This window comes from Arctopsyche grandis, chromosome 5 (genome assembly GCF_051622035.1).
Source record: "Arctopsyche grandis isolate Sample6627 chromosome 5, ASM5162203v2, whole genome shotgun sequence".
In the NCBI taxonomy this organism is placed as follows: domain Eukaryota; kingdom Metazoa; phylum Arthropoda; class Insecta; order Trichoptera; family Hydropsychidae; genus Arctopsyche; species Arctopsyche grandis.
Window position 1 is genome coordinate 5139131 of NC_135359.1, and position 21369 is coordinate 5160499.

Sequence of the window (21369 nt, forward strand, 5' to 3'; positions counted from 1 at the left end):
AAAAAATATATATATGTATATACAAAAAAAATAATAAAAACGCCATTTAATTATATTAATTTCAATTAAAATATTTTTTTATAAATAATGCATTGAATGTTTTAAAACATAATTTAGTCTTGATGTTTCCCGCTGTGGAAAAACTCTTTCCACATCCGTTGACGTTGGTTTTATAGTTAATTTAAATAGTTAGTTAGTCAAGTATTTTAAATAGAATGTCCAACACTTCAGGTTTAATTTTGAAAGTTTCCAAATTCTTAAAATCTTTTTTGATTTGGACATTCGCACGTCGCACTAGATGATATTGCAACTTGTATTTCTTCTTGCAATTTGTCTTGTAATTGACGTCTTTGTCGTTGAAATACTTATTCTTCAATTATACATAATTATTGATTCTTCAGAAGAATTAGAATCATCCGTGAAAAAATTCGAACGCATTTTTCTATGATTTATTTGTGCAAAATCGATTACTGCGAGTATTTGGCTGAAATATCCGGCTATGGAGTAGCCTAAAAAAGGCAAAGTACTCGAATTGGAAACTCTAGTACTGATACAATGTCAATGTATAAAATATATTTAATTAATTTTCAGCCGTAGACGTTGTTGGATTCTTTTGGAGTATATTTTTCCTCGAAGGATTGGGTGAAATGATCTTGGCGTCAACCTTCGCGACCTGGTATTGGACATTCAATAAGTCCAACGTGCCATTCTTCACTTTGACTAACGGCATAGCTCGAACGTTCCGGTATGTACATACATGCATAATCTGCAATAAAACATATATAACATAACACATTTAGATAATAACCATTACTTATGAAACTTCAGGTACCATCTGGGAACGATCGCATTTGGTTCGCTCATCATAACAATATGTCGCCTGATCCGATTGGCTTTGGAATACGTCGACTATAAAATAAAGAAATACGACAACTTCCTCACGCGTGCCATATTGTGCTGCTGCAGGTGTTTCTTCGCGTGCTTGGAATCGTTCCTCAAGTTCATAAGTAAGAACGCTTATATCATGTGCGCCATTCACGGAAAGCCATTCTGCACGAGCGCTCGAGACGCCTTTTCGCTGCTCATGAGGAATATACTGAGAGTGTTCGTATTGGACAGGGTAATGAAACGTTGATATCAATCCTTCCTCGTGTGTTATCAGTGTCGAGACAATAATAAAACTTTAATTTTTCCAGGTGACCGATTTCTTGTTCTTCCTATCCAAAGTCATCATATCAGTCGGGTGCGGCATCGCTGCTTACTTTGCGTTTACTTCTCCCGAATTGTATAAAATCGCTGGAGAGAATTTGCAATTGCATTATGATTTGATCCCTCCTCTTATCGTCGGAATCGCCGCGTATATTATCGCCAGCGTTTTCTTCAGCGTGTATTCGATGGCCGTCGATACCCTCTTTTTGTGCTTTTGTATGTTTGCAATGTGTTGTTTTATTTCAATGTATGTATGTATAATTTAATATGTGATATTGATCGAGTTTGTTCTTTTTTTAGTGGAAGACTGTGAAAGGAATGACGGCACGCGTGAAAAGCCATATTTCATGTCAAAGGAGTTGATGAAAATACTGAATAAAAAGAATAAAATCAAATGAATGCAGACTATTGAGAAGGATGTTCAAATTTATATACAACAAGCATAAGATATATGTGATTTTAAAATTAAATTAAGTATAGTTAAGGTATTTTAAAATTAAAGTATGTGCAATACTCAAAATATTTGCAAACTGATTCAAAATTTAAGTATATGTATATTTGATATACACCAAAGTACAATATTGATATTTTTACTATTTCTATAAACAAAAAAAATGTCTATGAGATTCTAAATTTAAAACTACTATTCCACCATCGCTTATTGTCTTCAAATATGTATTTGTGCTTTTAATGTATTTACCTATAGGTACAGCAGTTTAAATTGTGATGACTTTATTAGTGATAAGAGCTGTTTTAATTCGATTTAAATCCCACTTAATTAAAAATCTATGTATCATTATTGAATTTGATTTCGAAACAAAAATGTATATATGTATGTATGTTCAATTGTACCTACAATGTACATTCATACATGTTATGTTTACATTCCAAAATCCAATCTTTATTTTTAACTTACTAAATTATTTCGTTATAAATTTTAATTTAATATTTATGTACGTATTTATTAGGCTTTATGTTTGCATATTATATTATGTATAAAATGTATGTTGTATCTATGTACATATTACATACATACATATATGTATGTACATATATATGTAATCTCAAAAAGAAATATAATCTAGTCATAAACAGAGAATTGGATACAATATATTATATAATATGAAAATAATCAGTGCCATACGCATGTTGAAGTATGTATGTTATTACATATTTATAAAAAGAATAATAACTTGATAAAGTTTAAAATTATATTTTTTCTTACTCTTTTATAAAAGTGATGTAATGAAAATTATAGGTTTTATAAAAATCAAAAAACAGTATTAATATTTGTATATATTTTTTGTATGTTTTGTAAATGTAATAAATGTCATAAAAATATTGTATATTAATTATTTTGACACACGTGTATATGATAGTAAATATATAATTATAGTATTTATTTTACTTTAATATGTATAATAATGGGAATAGTTGCTCTGGAATGTATGAATATTTTATATAAAAAAAATAATATAAAAATGGACGGCCTCTTAAAATTATTCTATACAAGTGTATATTCAAGTATCAAAATTTAATATAAATGTAGATTCGTGTATAAAAATATGCTCGCACGAGTATTGAATTTTATTGCGTGCGTATTTTGTCCAGATCTTCGAGAAGAAGAGCGTTCAAGTAATTATCAGGCTCGGAAAGCACTTCCATTATATCGAAATGATCGTACTTGTCTTTTATTTCAAAATGTATGTTTTGTACTTGACAAGACTCCATCAACATGTCATAGAAGTTCCTCGATTGCTTTTTAAACGTATAGCTGTCATGTTCTGCAACCAAGATGTACAATCTCAAACTCAAACTACGCATGTGATAATAGTTATCCATTTGGGGCGATAATGATTTAGCATCTTCCATAGACAGATTGAGGTAATGATTCTCATGCGTTTTGATCAACTCGGTCAGATCGTATACTCCGGAAACTAAAAACACTCCTTGCAATACGTTCAAATTCGGAATGGATTCCAAAACCATTTTATCGGCCAAAAATTTTGCAACTAAATGACCACCTGCCGAATGACCAATAATATATATAGCTCTAAAAGAAAAAAAAATTAGTCTATTATTTATTCATTGACAACAATTTTTCAAAAGAATTCAATGTATTAATACCTAGAGTTCTTTTCGCTTGCATATTTGAAAACTTTAAGAATTGCATTCTTTATTTGTTCCACAATTTGCTTTAAAGTAACGCCAGGACACAAATCGTAACCGAGAACAATCGTTTTGATCCCTTTATCATGTAATGGCTTTACGAAATAGCGGGATTGCTGCCTCGACAGCTCGTGCCAAAATCCTCCGTGGGTAAATATAACAATCGGCGAATCTGTAATATCAGTAACATATCATATTTAGCAACTGAAGCAAACCAATAAGTAGCATGTTAAAATATATACATATGTAAGTATACCATCAGGTAAATCGATACCGAATATGTCAAACTTTTCACGGTCTTCCAATCCATATTGTAAATCAAGCTCACATTTCACATCTTGAATGGCTTTACTGCTTTCTATAAACGATATCATATACATATCAACATTATATATATTTTGTTTTATTGTTACAATCAATATACACTCGTCATTACAGATCGCTCCAATGAGACGAGTGTACGATAACGGTCAGAAATACAATAATACATATACAATCAGAATACATAGCATATAACAATTAATCAGTACAGAAATAATAATCATAGAGACAGCTAAGGATTAGTTTTAGATTTTTGTGTACAATTATTATTACAATTTTTATACATATAATAAACACGAAATTATAGAGATATCTATAGATTTCAGATTACTGTGTAATAATTTTTACAAATTATACACACAGATTTTGTGACAACAGGAAATGATCTAATACAAATTTTCAGGAACCGTTTCAACAATGATCAGATAAAATTGGCAAACTCTGATAGAGAAACGATCGATTTGGAGTCAAAACAAAACCTCCAAACCTGACCAGCAGTTTGACGAGGACTCGAACCATCGACCTCAGTGGTGCTAAATATATATGCATGTACATAAATCAACCAGTAATTCTACATTATGTATGTACAATAAGTCGACATATAATTGTATTGGCCATTCTAAAAGCGATTTAAGTCAAATAGGTATCATAATTTAAAAAACAATCATTTATTATAGTGAGCAAATTAAAATTAATAAGGATCATAACAAATGTTGTACGAAAAACAAATATCAATGTTGACTCAATTTTAAACCGATTTTTATTATCATTGTAGTATTATCATACATACATAACAAACAATATATAATAATATAGTTATCTGGGTGAACTTTGAACGTCGTTAATTGATAAGGCAAACTGTCTAACCAGCCTCAACGTGGTTTATATGGTGATTAATGACCAAATCTCCCTGAGAGAATCTTTTAGACCAGACACTTGGTGAGAACTCGCGGTTTAGATGTTCTGAAAGTCCTCGACTATCGCCCGACATTTCCACAGTACAGGCGTCAACATCAGCTGACTACTGTCAACTGACTGTCAATACAGAATATACCGAATAGTGGTGATAACGCTATATTTTTCGACCATACATGATGTTCAAATTGTTACGTTGAATTTAGCGCAATCATAATATGCAAACTATATTTATTTTAAACTCGTATCTATCTCTCGATGGTAGTCGGCATTCTGTTTGTCTTTTTTCAAAACTATAAAAAAAAAACAGTTTTCAGATAAAATGATAAGATAATTTACTTAGTAAATATCTATTCGTGTGACTAAAATTTGATAATAATCATTGCTATCACACATCAACATTGAACAATCACCATCATTGATGTCATCGTGTAAAAAATTAAGATTATAACTCAGAGTCCTACAGTTAAAAGACTACATCGTTAATATTCGTTATTATCTTTTTGGTTTTGATCAATTAATATTGTAGAGACAAAGGTTAATTGGAGTATTAGTCACATTGCGATCGCCCAAAAAACAATTTTTGCCATGAAAATCGTGACTACGGAATATTTGGCACTCGAGTTCTTGTTAGTATTGTTACGTACGCCGCGGATTGAGCGAATTGCACTTAGACCAACGGATATCTGTTATCGGATTAACTAAGTGCTTGCACTTACTTCCAAGGATTATATCTGGACTCTAAGTGCATTTAGGCTAAACAATGACCGTTATTAGTTATTTCTCAGAATCGGTACGGGGAGACCTAATGTCGTGGAAATACATATCCGAATACGTGACTATACAACAGGTAAACAGATTAGGCGTCCTGAGAGATCTACCCTTTATAAGGCGGAACGTAGGCGATATCATGTCATTCTGGACTGAGCACTGCCAGTGCGTGTATCTCCTTAATCATTAATAAATGCTGTGAAACGACTGTTGGCCTTTTACTTGGATCCTCCACCCACCCCTACGCAACAGTATCATGGACTTTTCGGCAACCAGATGTTCCGTTATAGAGATTTTAGTGACTTTTGGGAGAGCGCTTTGTGACCAATAATCACCGAACCAGACAAAGTGACACATAAGAGTAATCTTTTGTTCAGCCGGTCAGTGTGATGACTTTGAATTCATACGTTTTACAAACATATGTAGTTATATATGTACACTCCGCTTTCTCATATTGGGATAGAAGAAATATTACAATAACCGACCTGGTTTCTAATAGATTTCTATACTACTGTTAATTATCTTTAAATCATTAAAATATCATTGTGACTATTTTGTACGGTAAACGGATTATTCCGCAAAAAGCAATCTCGCGCATGTCACTAATATCTCGATCACGGAACATCTGGTACTCGAGTTCTCGTTAGTACAATATTTCACGTGTGAAGCATTCGATTGATGGAGTTTTTGTGTGCCAGATGTTCCGTGATCGAGATTTTAGTGACATGTGCGAGATCACTTTTTGCGGAATAATCACCGAACCATTTTGTACACATGGTGGTGCTTTTTTTAACTTTTAATCAATAATATGTAGATCTGAAAATTCAAATAGTCAACTTCTATAAACTTGGACAATTATCGTAATATTTCCCATATGCCTTAAATCAGAGCATCGTAACCTCTGGATATTCGCGGCACACATTGTTTACGACTCCTAGAGTTTGTCAGCTACATACTTTCATATGTATGTACATACTTCATCGGCAGTCGCTAGTTATTCCGTATACCTATGTAAAGGGACAAAACTAACTTACATCGGTTTTCTCCCTCACACGCGATCTCACTCGCACGCATTAGGCCAACGTGCTGTTCGGGGAACACATATTACCGCGGTGCACAGGTTACGATGCTTTGCCTTAAGAGGGCTGTACACCCGAACCCTTAATTTTGTTGCCGTTCCTTTCTTCGATATATATATCGAGTGAATGTATATATTGGGTGAATGCGATAATATATATCAATATATATATATTGAGTGAATACGACAGTTGCACTTCGACCAGATAATACGAATTTTAAATCGACAAAATCGAGGTTTCGTATTCTCCTATTTTCTCCTCCAAAACTGGACCAAATTTAAAAAAAATTTCATCATCGGTATGAGAAAGATATTTTCTGTGCAACTATGCGCGTACTTTTTTTTTAAATCGACCGTTAAATAAGCACGCTGGACTCTTTTCGTGGGTGTAAAAAAGAGGCGATTTTATAGATGTTTGGTGGCTCCTAGCTCCTATAAAAAATAACTAATCAAAAAAATAAAACGATAGATGCATCCCAATGGTGGATATCCATAGCATATTAAAAAATAATTTCTCTAGTGCCATAATTGAGGAAGGGAGAAGTGTAATACGTTTGTATGGACAAGGCGCTGGTGTCCAGCCCTCTTAACGGGGACTGAATGAGGTTGATCTATTCGGTATTTCATTACATCAATTCAGGACTGCCATCAGGAGAGTCATGACTGATTAATCCATTTCTATTTCTATTTCTATTATATATTCTTTGTCTAATTATATTATATCACTTTATGTTTAATTATGCATTGTCCTTTTTAGTTAATAATATCTCTAGTGCCATAATTGAGGAAGGGAGAAGTGTAATACGTTTGTATGGACAAGGCGCTGGTGTCCAGCCCTCTTAAATGGTTCGGTGATTATTGCCCACAAAGCGCTCGCTCAAAAGTCAATAAAATCTCTATAACGGAACATCTGGCAGCCGAAAAGTCCATCATACTAACGAGAACTTGAGTGCCAAATATTCCGTATTCGCGATTTTCATGTCAAAAATTGTCTTTTGGGCGATCGCAATGTGCGTAATAATCCAATTACCGCCTCAAATATGTATGTACTTACTGTATTACGTTTTCTCTATCGAAGCTCCAATATAGATTATTATTTTTATTTTAGTTCGAATATATGTACATAATTGATTAGAGCTTGTACAAATATAGATTATTATGACATTTCCCAATCAGGGAATGTTTTTCTTTTAATTATAAAATATTTTAACTGCTTTCAATGATGACTCATTCAAAATATTCTAGCTCATGAAAACGAATCAGCATTTTCAACCGGCGTATTTCGGACTAATATTTTTCAGCTCTTATTGCACCGACTGCGAGCTGAAACCGATCCATTTCGAGCGAAGAAAATGTGGTGCAGAAAAAGCAGACGGCGAGACTTCCTTATCTTGGGAGCACGCTCGACGAGACTCCAAACATCGGAGGCAGCGAACATGCCCAGCGGAAGAAGAAACCGGAATCGGAAATAGAAGAGTAGGGGGGGCCAAGCCGAGCCGGGGGGCGCAGCACCCGATCGGTAAACCATAAACGCCAAAATCCCCTCTCCCTCCCACCCCTACCTCGCGTCTTTACGCGCTTGCGTATGCTTATATACGTATTGTATTGTACGTACATACTTTCATATGCATACTGTATACACGCGTGAGAGAGATAGACATATTTGTGGTCGCGTGCCGCGGGGGCAAAGTCCGACTCGCAGCAAATCTCGAGTCTCGATCGTTTATAATTCAGCGAGTGGTTCGGTCGGCGAATAGTCGTCTTTGCAGCTGTGCTTTCGCCGTTCTGCGACTCCTCGACTCCTCGACTCCTCGACTCCGCGACTCCTCATCTCAAGATGGCAGCCTTAGTTCGACACGTGACGGTCGTCGGAGGAGGACTCATGGGATCTGGCATCGCTCAGGTACGACATCTCTCCACTCGACATTCTCAATAATTGTACAATTTAATACACTTTCGGTCTATATTGACGTCACTTTCTGACCATTGCCCCTTCGCCGATCTAAAACTATGCAAGGGCGAACTAATTTCAATCTTGTGGAATTTAACCGATTCGTAATCGAAAGTATTCCAAAATGCAATTAGATCAAGAGTATTTGACGTTTAAACCAGTGCTTCCCAATTACTTTCATATCACGACCCCCTAAATTTGAAATAATTAATTCCCGGCCCCTAAAAAAAATTTTTTTCTAGTTAAAATGTTTATTTGGCAGTAATTATTATTCCAATTATAATACACATATTTATATTCAGTACAAAATTATAGGAACTTGCTTAAAATCATTTTTCTAATATAAAATCTAGACACACATGAAACAATTTAATGCGATAGATGAGGTCGCATGTTTTTACATAACAAATCGATATCGGGTTCAATGTCAGAAATGCTAACTCGCAAAGCATCTTCCAAAGTCTCCGTGGAAAGGCATGACCTTTGCTTATTTTTTAATATAAGTAATGACGAAAATGGTGTTTCGCATAGGTACGTAGTCGCGAAAGGAATAAGAGTTACCAGGGCTTCTTTTCCAATAGCAGGATATTCTTGTTGTCGCCTTAACCAAAATTCTGAAATACTTTTTTCATTAAATTCCACTTCAAGTAAATTATCTGATCTGATATCGATCAACTCTTCTTGGGCTGTCCACGTAATATGATCATATTTTAAGGACTTGGCAAATGGTGTTCTTATCCAATTGTTCCTTTCATCCTCATTCAAGTTTGGGAAATATTTCCTTAAATATATACATACATTCCCTAAATATGTAATGTGGAAAAATATTCATAAATTAATATTTGTACTTTCTATTGAATATTTTCGCGGCCCCCGCGAGAAATCCTACGGCCTCCCAGGGGGTCGCGACCCCCCAATTTGGGAAGCACTGGTTTAAACTACACTACTCACTGGAAGTGCAAATATATTTTTATGAATTTCCAGTGGCGTAGCTACCGCGCCCGCAGACCCCGCAATGCGGGGGGGGGGCGCCACGAAGCGCGCCTTTTTCACTGATTTTTTAATTTGTTCTGTAATTTTTTTGAAATAACTCTTTTAAAAACTTCTATTATTTTTCAACCTATTTGTACTATATGTGTATGTACATACATTATTATACATCTTTTCAATTCATCTTCATTGTGTAATTGATCTATGCCAATAGGGCTAGAAGACTGCCGTCTTTTTCCATCTTTTGAACGTTAGTGCCACTTCAACCTATTTGCTGAGAATTCTCTTATTCTTGTATATATTTTTTCAATGTGTAAACAATAAAACAAAATTATATGATTAAAACCAATAAAATTTATAAATTTTTCGCTATCACCATTAACAGGTGGGAAGTTTTAAAGGAAAATTCACCATCAGTTACTTTAAACAGATTGTGCACTGCTTGTTGGTCGTCCAGATTAAACTATTAATGCACTTCGATATATAGGTACATATACCGATACGTAAAAAAGGTATAAATTATTCATTTGGAAAGTTATTTTGCTGTAAATAAATAATATGAATATATGGGGGGGGGCACCAGGAATTCATGCTACGCCACTGTGAATTTCTCTCTGCCTCTAGGGGTAGATAGGATAGAAGCTACTAAAACACAAATTGTTTGGCCATTTGGATTTGTAACTATTATTGTCGAAAGAAGTGACCACTATTGACCACTATTAATTGACCCATTACTGTGATTTCCCCTAATCAGAAGTGCGCCACTATGATTATGATACATTAAAAATTAGTTTTCGAATACAAAATGCAAATAATTATAATTTCTGCAATAAACTATGTACATATATGTATATTCTCAATATCAGGTATCATCTCATTTTAAATTAAACATGGATTGGTTAATTTATTTAATTAAGCTTAAAAAAAATTATAATATTCATGTCCCATTTTTCCCCTCTTGATTCTAATTTGTGCCTCAGAATTTATCGATATTTAACTATTGCTCCCATTAAAAATTAAACAAAACTGGTTATTAAACATATGTAGATACTCGATTAAAACATATTTGTCTAGTTTCGATGAAACCAAAATATCTTGCCTTTCGACTTTTATGACCTATAATCTTTCTGTTGTATTTTATTTATCATTGTTCCGTTTGTTATATAAGATTAATGATCTAAATATGTATTTCAGTTCAACCTTTAAACAATTTCAATTGAACAATTAGTGGCAACAACAATATACAAAAGCAGTGATATATAATATTCAATACTGCATTAACATTCCTTTAATTGCAATTCTTATAATAACAGCTTTAGACAATTTCAATAATTTTATATAAGAAAATGTTTCAAACTATTTTTAAAAATCTCCGAGTATCTTAAAGCATCGATGGCCTCTGGTTAGATACCTGCTCGTCAAGTTTTGAATATGTTTTCAAAATACCTACATATATTTGATAATCAAATCATTCACTTTTCACTATTAATGCTACATCGTAGTAACTAATCTGAATATTCATATTACTTAAATTTTTAGTAAAAGCTAATTTTTTTACGTTAATCACATCCTTATCGTATCATTGTAGTATTATATTTACTAACATTATTTTAGGTAGCGGCACAAACTGGTCATCGCGTAACACTAGTCGATGTAAACAACGATGTCCTCAAAAAAGCGCAAGCATCCATCAATGTTAACTTGCAACGTGTTGCCAAGAAGGTTTACAAAGAAGATCCAGCAGCTGGTGAGAAATTTGTTGCCGAGTCGTTGTCGAGATTGAACACCTCAGCAGATTTGAAAGATGCTGTCAAATCTACAGATCTCGTAGTTGAGGCCATAGTCGAAAATATGGCAGCAAAACACACCCTCTTCAGCTCCATAGATAAGGTGATTTATATTGGATTTCATTATAGTTTATTTTATAATATTGTTTAATGATTTGTGATTTTCTTCATTATAATTATAGATAGCACCCGAACATGCCTTATTCGCATCGAATACTTCATCTTTATCAATTGCTGAAATTGCATCTGTAGTCGACCGCAAAGACAGGTAGGTACCATGAATTATATAAACGAAAATCTTATAACTGATAAATAACCATTGAAATGAATTAAATAATAAATTTATATAATGTAAGTTCATCTCTTGACCTCTCGTCAACCAATTGTCAAACAAAATTATGTAAAATCATGTCATTTATCAATCTATTTCCATAATATTCTTAAATTATTATTACGTAATGAGCCGTTTTAATAAACATTTAAATTGTTTTCAGATTTGGCGGCCTACATTTCTTTAATCCTGTACCAGTTATGAAATTGTTGGAAGTTATACGCACGCAAGAAACCTCAGAGGAATCCTATCAAGCAATGCTCGCTTGGGGAAAAGCCATCGGAAAGACGTGCATCACATGTAAAGACACTCCCGGATTTGTTGTCAACCGCTTGCTCGTACCTTACATGGCCGAAGCGGCCCGTTTATATGAAAGAGGTCAGCTTTATAAAGAAGTGGATAAAATCAAACTATTATAAATAGAATACGGTAATAATTCTAGTTTAATTTTAGGAGATGCATCAGCGCGCGACATCGATATTGCAATGAAACTCGGAGCCGGATATCCAATGGGACCTTTAGAATTGGCCGACTATGTCGGACACGATACAACTAAAGCAATCATCGATGGATGGCACAAAAAGTTTCCCGATAACCCACTTTTCAAACCTGTCGAATCGCTTAACAAACTCGTAGCTGAAGGCAAACTCGGCATCAAGTCAGGAGAAGGATATTATAAATACAAAAAATAATTTTAATATAATGCAACAGAAAATTATTTTTGTAATGCATTTACATATACATATGTACATAGGTCATAAATTTACAAATAATTGTCGTTTTGTGAAATTGATGTATTGTACGTCCACTTGAAATAAATGTGAAATTATAATTGTTACAAAACTTGATTATGATTTATTATATGCATGCTAATTTATTTCCCTATTGTATGAAATTTGCAGTGAAAATAAACAGTGCAGTTTTAACAATGCATCTATCAATGAATGTCATCAGTGCAAATTAAATCTTGTGAATCAGCATTATTTTTTATTTAATTTATAATCAATCTTTATCTCGAGTGTTTATTATACTTTTCCAAATAAATTATTGGAGATAGGTGAATCCCAATGCAGAGGTTTCTATGAAATATCTATATAAGTTAGGTTATCGGCAGATAATGGACTGATAACGATATCTTTTAAGTACATCTGCGATTTAACGGCAAATTTGTACAGTTTCAGCAATTCGTTCACACAAACTCATTCTTCTTTCCAAGGGGGTAATATTTAGAAATTTATCATTGTTCTATACAATTCCATTCTACTCTGTCCCGAATTTCGTTTATCTATTTAAATCCACAAACTTGTAGCCTAATGTTTAATCTACTGTCGAATTCCAACTAAACACTCGAGTGTTACACTTCACACCATTTAAATGTACTGAGCATTCTAGCATTCAACCTACAGGTTCTTATTCTTTAAGTACATAGATAAACTGTACATATATGACTTTTCCGATTATTGAAATTAATTGATTTTTTAACTTTACTCATACAATGCCAACTCTTTTTGTCCATTAGAAATGGCGGCTAACACAAGTAGAGGAAATCGATATAGAAAACAGAGGTCTATCTCCCACATGACATATAGTAATTACGGACAGCCGTTAAATGAACTGGCCGAACATTTGCCTCCTGTTTTTGCAAGTTCCAATGGTATCGAAAGTGATGAGTTTCAATTGCTCAGTACCCAAGTGGCTGGCCACAAATTCGTTGAAGGAAAGGATTCTATCGGTTGGTATATCTTTTGTATAGTTAGTATAAGTAAAAAATTGCTATGAAATTAATTATTCAAAAAAATATACATATTAGGTATGCTAAAAAGCAAAGATGGAAGTATTCTTAAGCCGATCAACAAACCCGAATCCGGCGTACGGGAGATATTTTTTTACCAAAAATTGCAAACCACAGCTGATCCAATACTCATCGAACTAAGAGACTACTGTGCAAAATATTACGGTACGAGAAAATTGGATATTAACGGACGGAGTACCGAGTTTATGATATTAGAAGACGTGACAGAAGGTATGTTGGAGCCATGTATCATCGATATCAAAATCGGAAGAATCACGTCCGATCCACTAGCTTTGCCAGGTAAAATAAAGAAAGAGCAAGAAAAATACAAAACTAGCAAAGACGATGTGGGTTTTTGCATTCCTGGATTTCAAGTATACAAAACATCAACAGGAAGATTACACAATTACAACAAAGAATATGGAAAAAAATTAAACGGAGAGACAATAAAAGATGGTACGTTGAAAATTTCGATTACATAAATACAACATAATACTCACCGATCTATCTACATGTATAAAATCGAATGCGTTTGTATATCTGTCTGGAGTTTAACATTTGGGGTATTTTGAAAAACCCTGTCCAAGATTGCTAAGATCACAAATTCGTTGTACTACTATAATATAATCCATAAAAATAATATCAATCACGCACGCCTCTGTCTTAAAAGGAGCTCAATTGCAGCAAAAACTTTTTTTCTAGTGTGAAACTTCTTTGTATATATAATTTATGTCTATTAACATCTACTACGGTCAACATATGACTTTTGATGAAACTTGAAAAAATATTTCGACCCCTAAACTGACGATTTTTCACTGTGATAGAAAAGTACTCATCACTTTCGTTTTTTTCTTGAACTAAGCTTAAAACTACAATATATTTCAATATAGTTCGACGTCCAAAGGGTTAATATATTATATTCCGTTGACCGTCACCGAATCGAAGTCAAAAAATCGAAAATATTCATTTACCATGAATACATATGAAAAGCGGATAGTATATATATATATATATCAGTGGCGTGCGGTAAAACTCTCTCTCCCCCTGTTATACATCACTTAATTTGCGCGAGCAGGATACAAGAGGGACAAAAGGAACAGGCTTTCCTCCCGTATCCTGCCTGCGCACATTAAGCAAGGCTGTACGACAAAAAGAGAAATAATTTCACCGCATGCCACTGATATTTATTATATATACATAGTACCGTTTACCATGCATACATTCTTTTCGATCTTTAAACTTTCGATGCCGTGATGTAGACCCATATATATATATATATATAATGGGTGCCACTTTAATATGCGGTCTACCTTTGAATCGCAGTCGACTATTTTTTTTTTATTTGTATCGTAGCAACAACCTGTTTATTATAATTTTTGTTTATTCCTGCCGCCCCATAATGTTGCCTTAATATCTTAGCAGCCAACTCTTATTTATTTAAGGGTCAGGTTAAGTTAGGGTTGGCCCTATTCATTTAAGATTAGGTTGTTAGGGTCAGTATTATTCAGTCTCACTGTCACACGCGAGAACCGAGACAGAGTGAGATGGCATAGTAACGAAAAAACTTGAAGGTAGATCGCATATTAAAGTAGCACCATATAATGTATGTCAATTAATTCGTAATGAGTCAACTTTGTAACTTTTTAATATAAATTCTTATAATTAGCTAGATATACATACTGTAGATGTTTATTTGGTTTTGTTAACTGGTAGATGTACTCAGTGACCCCCAAGTCCATATTATCCTTTAATTCACACTATCTGTTACACACCCAGACAAGGTCAGATAAATCTATTGGTATATACATACATACATAAATGTTGTACAAATCTTTTCAGCCTTGCGGATTTATCTTAATGCTGATAACAATCACATATTATGCAGAGAGCTAATTGTAAAGCTATTGTCATGTCTGTGGAAAATACAAAAATGGGCTAAAAAGCAAACATGTGTTCGTTTCTTTTCAACGTCGTTGCTCATTGCTTACGACTGTAAAAAATTAAAAAACATCATCAAAGAAACTTCTGGGTATGTAATAAAATCCGGTCTCCGTGACGAGACAGAATGTTAAATTACAGAAAACGCAAATATCGGAAGGCAAAGATCGAAAATCAAAAGATCTTAAGTCGAAAGATCAAAAGAGAATGGTGCATGGTAAACGGTACATACTCGCTTAATTTGCGCGAGCAGGATACAACAGGAACAAGAGGAACAGGCTTTTCCTCCCGTATTAATGTGCGCGCGCAGAATACGGGAGGAAAAGCATGTTCCTCTTGTTCCTGTTGTATCTTGCTCGCGCAAATTAAGTGAGTATATACGTGAGTATGTACCGTTTACCATGCACCATTTTTTTTTTTCATCTTTCGACTTAAGATCTTTCGATTTTCGATCTTTGCCTTCCGATATTTGTGTTTTCTGTAATTTCACATTCTGTCTCGTCACGTAGACCCAATAAAATCGATCATTATATTCTTCAACATGCATATACAATAATTGAATGTCTTCGATGTGTTACAGTGAGCCATCGCAGAGCAACATAAAAACGCAAAGAACTCGAAAGGTCTCGTTCAATTCACCGGAGACATATTCGAAAGATTCCACGGGACATTTCAGCGGTCAAATTGCAGAAACAGGCCCAATTTTAAGGTTGGGTTCTACAACTCAACCTAACGTCGCATTCCAGGCTTCCCATTCCGTGGGAGAAGGTGTGTCGAACTGGCACAGAGCATTCCATAAGATCCACAGGAGTCATTCGTTTCATCACAACTACAGTGATTTCATATCGAAAGTAAAAGCAGACTATGCAACAACTTTAAAAGAGTTGATCATTGACGACAAAGACCAGAACAAGCCGTGGATTAGTGTTAAAATCATCGACTTTGCTCACACGTTCCCCGCCGAAGAACCAACAGTAGATAAAAACTATTTAGAGGGATTAGACAGTTTAATACGAATATTCGAATCATTTTTAGAGACTGCTGAATGACTTCCATTATCAAAGTATTTTTGTAATAAATTTTATATTATTTTTTTAACATATTCCGTCATTGTTTGATTGATCTCCATTTTGTAAAAATGTCTGCATTAGTATTATAATCCTCCGTTTCTCGATAGAAAACAAACAAAGAGAAATCCCCACATAAATAAATTGGTTTAATAAGAATACAAATTGTACCACATTATACATTTACATATAATATAATAGAAAAAGTAAAATGTATGTGAAGACAAAGCCATCACGATAACCCCTTCATATGTAGAACAGTAAGATTGGACAATATGTGGTAAATCAGATGTGAAAATAAGGTAAATCACATATAGCTATGCTACTTTTTTACTATTTACAGATACTATATTATAAAATAAGCAATAGCCAGGAATAAAAATTAAAAGTAATCAACGGTTAATTTCCTCGACTTCCACAGTTATATATTCTATATTGTCAGTCCGATCTTGAAAAAAAAGGGGCTTGCTTATAATTTTTTGGCCAAATGGTGAATGAAACAATTCAGATCTATACATAAGAGTAACATCAATTAATTGGTAGTTTTGAGTCAAGTTTACAACATTTTTTCACCGAGATTCGACCTCATATTATATATGAACTATCATGCTACCGTGATGGCCTCAGTCAAGTTCATTTCCTTATTAAACACCAAAAAAGTTAAACACATTGATTAACAATTTAACCCTTTGAATGCCGATCGGCGTTTTGCCACCAAGTCCATGACCCTGAAATACGCCAATAGGTGTTGTCTTTTGAGTATGTAAAAAATAAACAAGAATACTACCCGCTAAGCCTTTCCAGGTAGCATTGGAAAAAAAATACATTGAACATGGATCGTGTAATCCTTGTCAATGTTTATAAAGACTGGTTTACACTGGAATTTTTGAATTTATAACCATAGGAGAACTTTTCGATGGAAATCCCTAACTGTTGAGTATTTTAGATTGTGGCTTGGCATTTAGATTGTGAGCATTACATTTTAACAACAATGAAGAGGATGAAACTAGCTTTGGAAAAATACATTCATTAGCAGACTTCTGTTGTTTATTTTATATTGTTGCAAGATATATTAGAGAGTTTAAACACACCTTTACAAAACTCTAAATCCTCGGCGGTAGATATCTAGGGGTTTGTTTGGATTAGCTACAATTTTTATACCTGCTTTCTATTGGATTTCTAAATAATTCTAGTTGGAAATTTTCAGCGTGGCGGGCTTTCAACAGAAAAGACGTCGGCACTCAAAGGGTTGTTACTTAACTTAAACAGTTATATACAGAGATTAGCATTATATTAAATAAAAAGCTCGTGCTATAATTTAATTTATTGACAACTATAACATTCACATTTAACAATTAAATTTTAGGTAATTTTGGAAAACTATAAGCAGGAGGGTTAGCCTTATGAAGTTGGGAGAGCCACTCTTTACTGTAATCGTACTGGCAGTTGTGAACTTCCGAATACCGATGCGGGGCACAAAATGCACCGCCGCATTGACAATTGTGTATGGTAGCTATCGACAGCCTCTTCTTACAAACTAAGCACCGCATTCGTTCAGACTTTCCTCCGGCGTGTCTTTTCCCTTTGTCTTTTATTTTATTATCAATTGGCGGAAGAAAACCGACTTTTTTCGCTAAATCTCTAGAATCTTTATACGAACTCAGTTCGGAATTTTTTAACGTGTCTATTGTGTTGATCTCCTTCAAACCGTTATCCCTAGTGATGCAAAAATTCGGTTTGCACTCGCAAATATTATCGTCGCAATAATTACAAAATTTGCTAGAATGGTCGCTATAACTACTGTTGATGTTGGGTAATTTTCGTAAAGACGATTTGTAAGTGTATCTTTTGTTGGGTTCTCTGTAGATGTTCCTCACACCGCAAAGTATCGATTCTACGTGATTGCCTTCTCCGCATGGACAATCCTGATGTAAAAACTCCTTGCGAATGTTATTACCTAAAATCACAAAGTGTATAGACCTCCGTTTTTTTTTTTTAAAGCTATGTATATATATGTATAATGAACAAATCAAACCTTCAAATGGGCTTTGATAATTTTTTTCGAATCTTTTAATTGAAAGCTCTCTCATTCTACTTTGAACATCAATCATTTTACATTTCGTTACGCAATCTTCTTCTACAAATAACAATTTTCAATGAAGTCAGTTAAATGTGAAGTTTTTGTTAAACGACTTACAAAAAAAATCCATTAATTGTATTAACTATTGTTTTGAGTAAATTATCTTTTAAGATTTTGACAACAAAAAACATACTGAATAGTTTTAAGTGCAAGAAATGATTTAACTAGGTCGCAATTTTGGAAAAACTCATTCAGAGAGTTGATTTATACAAGCTTCGATTAAAAGAATGTACCTATGATGAAAGCAAGAGAAGTTACCCCGACATCATGGAAGACTTCAACAACGCAGCTGAATTTCTAGAATTCTAACTGAGCAATGTTAGAATTCTAGAAATTATTATTCAATCACCCATTGACAAAATACTTCTTTTTTTTACTTGAACAAAATGATACCGCTTTTCCTTATAGTTTCAACTTTTTCTTTTAATATAATTGAATTAAATAAAATGGATTGTATCTAAATATACGTACGTAGATCATGAAACGTTGCATATCAAAAATATTGTATATCAATTAATGGGTTTTCACTGTATGTCAACCTTATAAAACTTTTGTAAACATCTATGATTACAAACACTCACAATTTCAACTATACAAACCTGTAAGTGGAATCCCTGGTAGAAATATAGACTGAGGTGTATCGATCAGAAAGTGTGCAATAAAATCATCATCGTCGTCGTCAATCACTAAACCCTTATATCCAGCGTGTAACAATTCCATAGCTTCCTCCCTGCGAGAACAATAAACCAGAGCTTACCACAGAACAACAACAAACACAGAACAAAACATCCAATCTATTATTATTCATAAAATACTTCAACTCTGTCCATTGGATGTGGTCGAGCGTCGATATTGTGCGACCGCAATCTGCAATCAGTCCATTCTTCAACGACACCAACAATTTGAGGACACTGCCGTCTCTGATGGAGTAACTGCTCAGGTTTGCCGAATTGGTGAGCTCCACCAAGTTGTACATGAGATGCTGCTGAGCCACCGGAATACCTGTACAAATCGCACACAATGAAATCAACACGGATCGATATGACAGTTCGACCTCAAATTCAACGTCAGTTATACAATCGAGTAATTGAGTATTAAATAGCACACTGATGGCAATTATGGCATTGACCATACGTAAGACGAGATCTTAACAATGAATGGGGGTGATTTTGGGGAGGGACTGTACGATCACCTAATTTGCGCAAAATTTTGCACTTGAGCAGGTAGACATTGTCTTCGGGAGCGGCGACCAGCTCGAACGAGGTCCCCAGCGCTGTCTGAACTAGCACTCGCATATTATCTCAAATATTTGCTCTGCAATATTTAATTTCGGTCGTGAAGGTAATCAAGACACAAATACCACGCGACACTGACAGCCGCTCGATCGCAATATATGCACATAGCATCACGATTTACGACCATTGTTTGACATTTATGTCAAATTTTAAACCTACATACAAACATACATATTGTACATATACGTAGGTATATACTCGAGTTCCACAAAAAGGTTCGGTGATTACTGGTCACAACGTCACTAAAATTTTTATAACTGAACATCTGGCAGCCGAAAAGTCCATCATGCTAACGAGAACTTGAGTGCCAATTACCGTTCTTGTAACCGATGTTGATTTTCGCAGCCACTTCCTTGATGGTTGGGGTATTAAGATTGTGTTGTTGAAAACCGGATTCATAAATTGAACTAATTTATGAACAGGTTATTTTGAAAATAACTCAAAACATGAGTTGGATGTAATCAACCAAATAAATCACTGGAAAGATTTTTTTATATTGTTCATGTGTTTCATTTGAAATAAATTAGCAAAATATTTTTGTGAACATTAAAAATAATTTTTACAAGGCTCTTCTATATTTCACTTCGTTCATTGGTCTGACACTATGTACAGTCCCCGGCCAAGATGTTAGGGACACCTGTTTGTTCGACGTTTGCGAGGATTAGAAACGATCATAAATAATTTACTATGGGACCGTTTGGGTTCATTTTTTTTGTACGCTCCTCTCTATATCCTTTTCTATTCATACACAAAGAAATTAGTGTAATATTTCTCTTCTACAAAAACAAACTTATTAAAAAAAATGATGTCTGACTATCAAATTCCTCTTCTTCGATGGCCAGGCAATTCTCCTAATTTGAATCCGTTTGGCACAGTGGCGTAGCCAGGATTTTGTCAAGGGGGGGGGGGGGGGTTTTGACAGGAAAAAAGGCAAGATAATTTATATTTAATTAATATAAAATCACAACATATAAAAATAAAGTAAATATGTAATAAACATATGGTATGAACAAAATTCAAATAAAATAAAAATAATGAATACTTTAAAAAAGTACGAGATTCACAGATTCAATCTTCGCGTATTTATATAATATTTTTTCTGCACTAAAATTTATATCCCGATTTTCCGCCATCGTATTTCTTAAATATGTTTTTAGCCATCGTAGTGTGGAGAAGCTCCGTTCACTTGTGGCTGTTGTCACCGGAAGTATTGCTAAAATTTTTAGATGTAAATATTGAAGGATTGCAAATTGCAATTGCAGCTAATGCATTTTTAGGTCGATTTTCACTAGTACTTATAAATTGCCACCTCATTTCCAACTCTCCAGTTAGAATGCAAGGCCCACAAAATGGTAATTGGACTATTCGTCACGTTGGGGTGGTCACAAAGACAATTTTTGCCATGAAAATCGCGAATACACAATATTTGGCACTCAAGTTTTCGTTACTATGATAGTTATCGTTAGTATGATGGACTTTTCGGTTGCCAGATGTTCCGTTATAGAGATTTTAGTGACTTTGTGACGAGTAATTTGTGACCAGTAATCACCGAACCCACAAAATATATCTTGGTTGTAAATTTCCCCCGAAGTATTTATCTTGTAGGCGGGGTACG

At 34.2% G+C, this 21369-nt stretch overlaps 5 protein-coding genes across 11 annotated transcripts in view; 3 read left to right on the forward strand and 2 right to left on the reverse strand.

Annotated features, from left to right (window-relative positions):
- Ctl2 (Choline transporter-like 2) overlaps window positions 1-2553 on the forward strand; it is a 32842-nt gene extending 30289 nt beyond the window's left edge. For all 6 annotated transcript variants that reach the window (XM_077430816.1, XM_077430820.1, XM_077430819.1 and 3 more), the window contains 4 exons: window positions 592-745; window positions 829-1120; window positions 1197-1425; window positions 1510-2553. In XM_077430816.1, coding sequence (XP_077286942.1) covers window positions 592-745; window positions 829-1120; window positions 1197-1425; window positions 1510-1607 — 773 coding nt within the window. In that variant the 3' untranslated portion in view covers window positions 1608-2553. The remainder of the gene's footprint in view (window positions 1-591; window positions 746-828; window positions 1121-1196; window positions 1426-1509) is intronic.
- On the reverse strand, window positions 2488-4761 carry KFase (kynurenine formamidase). The gene is made up of 4 exons (XM_077430821.1): window positions 4567-4761; window positions 3635-3736; window positions 3337-3550; window positions 2488-3262 (listed from the first exon to the last, which is right to left on the reverse strand). The coding sequence occupies exons 1-4, from the start codon at window positions 4688-4690 to the stop codon at window positions 2797-2799; spliced, it is 906 nt and encodes a 301-aa protein (XP_077286947.1). The 5' UTR covers window positions 4691-4761; the 3' UTR covers window positions 2488-2796.
- Window positions 4762-5774: 1013 nt separating this feature from the next.
- Ipk2 (Inositol phosphate kinase 2) lies at window positions 5775-17357 on the forward strand. The gene is made up of 6 exons (XM_077431254.1): window positions 5775-5873; window positions 7709-7982; window positions 13042-13254; window positions 13333-13770; window positions 15154-15343; window positions 15833-17357. The coding sequence occupies exons 1-6, from the start codon at window positions 5775-5777 to the stop codon at window positions 16299-16301; spliced, it is 1683 nt and encodes a 560-aa protein (XP_077287380.1). The 3' UTR covers window positions 16302-17357.
- On the forward strand, window positions 7770-12958 carry LOC143912450 (hydroxyacyl-coenzyme A dehydrogenase, mitochondrial-like). The gene is made up of 5 exons (XM_077431738.1): window positions 7770-8366; window positions 11019-11294; window positions 11374-11459; window positions 11686-11900; window positions 11976-12958. The coding sequence occupies exons 1-5, from the start codon at window positions 8301-8303 to the stop codon at window positions 12212-12214; spliced, it is 882 nt and encodes a 293-aa protein (XP_077287864.1). The 5' UTR covers window positions 7770-8300; the 3' UTR covers window positions 12215-12958.
- On the reverse strand, window positions 16449-19882 carry LOC143912445 (uncharacterized). 2 transcript variants are annotated; one of them, XR_013260637.1, is made up of 6 exons: window positions 19652-19882; window positions 19275-19461; window positions 19059-19189; window positions 18355-18456; window positions 17581-18276; window positions 16449-17006 (listed from the first exon to the last, which is right to left on the reverse strand). XR_013260637.1 is itself a non-coding variant. In XM_077431733.1 (5 exons), exons 1-5 carry the CDS (start codon window positions 19752-19754, stop codon window positions 17675-17677), a joined length of 1125 nt encoding a protein of 374 aa, XP_077287859.1. In that variant the 5' UTR covers window positions 19755-19882; the 3' UTR covers window positions 16449-17674. The 2 variants fall into 2 exon arrangements, 1 of the variants encoding a protein (XP_077287859.1); XM_077431733.1 differs by having other exon boundaries at window positions 16449-18276.
- Window positions 19883-21369: the final 1487 nt, after the last annotated feature.